We start from the raw sequence: 2,584 nt of genomic DNA, 5'->3' as shown, positions 1-2,584 counted from the left end.
GTCTTGCCCAGCCCTGCCCAGGCACCCTCCTCACCATTCTTCAGGAAGATGTAGAGCAAGATGATGCGGATCTTGTCGTAGGTGCTGACATTCCCATCCAGCAGGATGGGGACAATGGCCCTCATGGGGTCCTTGATCTTCTCGCCTTCAGCATCGGTGCCCATGGCCAGGTCCTGCAGAGAACGCACACGCTCATCACCCCTCAGCCATGGCTCAGTGCTGAGCAGTGGGGCAGGAGCTGCCCACCCCAGCTGTCCCCACGGGGATGTGGGGCTGGGGGAGCTGGTACCTGTTCGACTCGGCAGAGCTTGTCCACCGTGCCCTGGTAGTGCTTCATGCAGTCCTCAGCCAGGTGCAGATGGGTCGAGTACTGGGGAGACAGGAGCGGCGCAGTCACCCTCGCAGCGCTGGCAGCAGCCTAAGGTCGCGTGCCACCACTCCGGCCTGTGCCACCACTCCGGCCTCAGCCCTCCGGGGAGAGCTGCCATCGCCACCCGCTCTGCATGGGCATCCCCCCCTCCTCGTACCTTGCTGAGCTCCTTCTGGTACTGCGGCATCTTCTTCAGCATCTGGGACAGGTCTCTCATGGTGGTCTGCGAGTGAAGGGGACATGGTCACTCACCCTCAGGGACTCAGAGAGGGGATGACCCTGCCAAGGACTCTGTCCCCACACAAGCCCCTCGCAGGGGTTTGACGGCTGCCGTGGCACTGCCAGGTCTCCAGTGCAGCTGAGGGGCAGGGAGGGGGTCTGCAGTTCTGCAAACTGGAGTATCAGGGGGAGAAATCCTCCGAAGAGCCTGCTCTGGGACCCCCTTGCACTTGGCTGAGGCTGAGATGGTGCTTTCAGCTTCTGGGTACTTTACATCCCATTTCACTGAGGTCCCCTCACTGCCACCAACTCAGGGGCTCCGCACGGGAACTGCCTGGGGACAGAGGCAGCCACTGCAGTGGTGCAGGATTTTGTCCCCCATGCCAGGGGCAAACTGACCCCCATGGTGCAGCACCCTCCCAAGGCACCCCGTTTCCCCAGTCCCAAGCACAGGGCTGGCACCCCACAGCCACCTCCCCCCATCAGGGACCTGACCACCCTTGCTCCTTCGCAGAGGTCCCCATCAGGTGTCCCCAGGAGGCTCTGCCGTGTGCCAGCCCATGGCCGAGCCCCTCCAGTGCCCGTCCCCAGCTCGGCAGACGCAGTTGGGTCACCTTATCGCCCGTGTTCATCCTCTTGCTGGAGGAAAACTCCTTCAGGGAGCGGGTCACCTCCCTGGGGAGAGGAGGAGGGCAGAGCAGTCAGCAGGGAGGGGACACTAACAGCGGGGTGGGTGGCAATGCTGAGCAGACTTCCCCCCCAGCCGGCAAACAGCCCACAGGGACACTCACTGGGACACCTCAGCGATGTGCTTGTGGCGCAGGGTGACCCACAGGTCATCATCCTCATCCAAGAGAACCTCCTTAATCCTGGCTTCCCCGATGCCGCTTGTCTCGTACCTGGGAAGAGGGCAGGGAGCATCACGGCAGGGACAGGGCTGGGGAGTCACGTGGTGTAGGGAGGTGGGGGGACATGGGGGCTCTTCTTGGCTCTGTCAGCAGCAGGGTGAAGCTATTTCAACCTGGTTTCATGTCTTGTTTTCTTGTAACCCTTCACCTGCCAAATGTTGGGAAGGGGCCGAGGGCTGAAGGCTAGGAGAGCCCCTTTGGCATCACTCCTACCCATCCCGCCCGCAAGACTGCAGGCAGAAATGGGGCCTGTGATGGACGGAGGGATGCTGAGGCTTAGACTTCATGGCTGAGCTTTCGGCTCCCGCACACGGGCTGGACGCCGGGGGTCTGGGGGCGGTGGGGAGAGCAGCGCTGCACTCACTTGTAGACGTCGTTCTCGATGGGCAGCAGGTCATAGCTCATCGCCTGGAAGGTCAGCTCATGCAGCACCGGGGAAGCAGGGTCAAAGCCGCGGTCCAGGATGAGGAGCTGGGAGCGGGCCTTGTCCGGACCCTGCAGAGCCAGGGGGAAGCGTCAGCAGTCGGGCCGGGGGCTCCTCCAGCCCCCCAGGTGGTTGGGGGAAGCCGGGGCCGTTTTGGGGTCCCCACTCAGGCTCTGCGACTGCCGCGTGGGAGAGCTCAAGTGGGACTCACCAACCATCCTCCGCCTGGGCTGCCTGCACCACCCCTGCTCACCTCGCCCATGGTGGGGTCATCAGCCTTGTAGGCGTCCAGCTTGTCCTGGATGAGCTGCGCCAGCATGGCATTGTCCTTGTAATCCCTGGAGGAGGCAGGAGAGGTCAGCTCCCCGGGGCGGGTGGCAGGGGACAGGGAGGAGCTGATGTGCAACAGCCCTGGCTCATGGGAGAGGAGGGACCTGAGCAGGTTTTGTTGCCCTTTTCCACCTCTCCTTGGGTTGCTCCACTCTGCCTTGGATTTCAGGCTCCCACCCCCACCCCCTGCTCTCCAGAGCTTCCCCGGAGTCTGACCCTGTTTTTACACTGCACACAGGTGTCTGTCCGTCCCAGCGTCCCCTCCATCCCCACGCCCTGGCCAGCCCCGCACACACCCTCATCCGTGCCCCGTGCTCAGCTCCGGCCCGCTGC

The 2,584-nt window shown here is 63.4% G+C and overlaps 1 protein-coding gene across 1 annotated transcript in view; it reads right to left on the bottom strand.

Annotated features, from left to right (window-relative positions):
* Positions 1–2,584, bottom strand: part of LOC104509507 (syntaxin-binding protein 1) — a 9,177-nt gene that overhangs the window by 3,483 nt on the left and 3,110 nt on the right. The window contains exons 7-13 of the mRNA XM_010151474.1: positions 2,175–2,259; positions 1,862–1,992; positions 1,381–1,488; positions 1,204–1,264; positions 528–593; positions 290–370; positions 35–173 (exon numbers count right to left, since the gene is read on the bottom strand). Of these exons, the coding sequence (XP_010149776.1) occupies positions 35–173; positions 290–370; positions 528–593; positions 1,204–1,264; positions 1,381–1,488; positions 1,862–1,992; positions 2,175–2,259 (671 nt within the window). The remainder of the gene's footprint in view (positions 1–34; positions 174–289; positions 371–527; positions 594–1,203; positions 1,265–1,380; positions 1,489–1,861; positions 1,993–2,174; positions 2,260–2,584) is intronic.

This window comes from Eurypyga helias, unplaced genomic scaffold, assembly GCF_000690775.1.
Source record: "Eurypyga helias isolate BGI_N326 unplaced genomic scaffold, ASM69077v1 scaffold19795, whole genome shotgun sequence".
Lineage (NCBI taxonomy): Eukaryota > Metazoa > Chordata > Aves > Eurypygiformes > Eurypygidae > Eurypyga > Eurypyga helias.
This window is presented reverse-complemented; position numbering and strand designations above follow the sequence as displayed.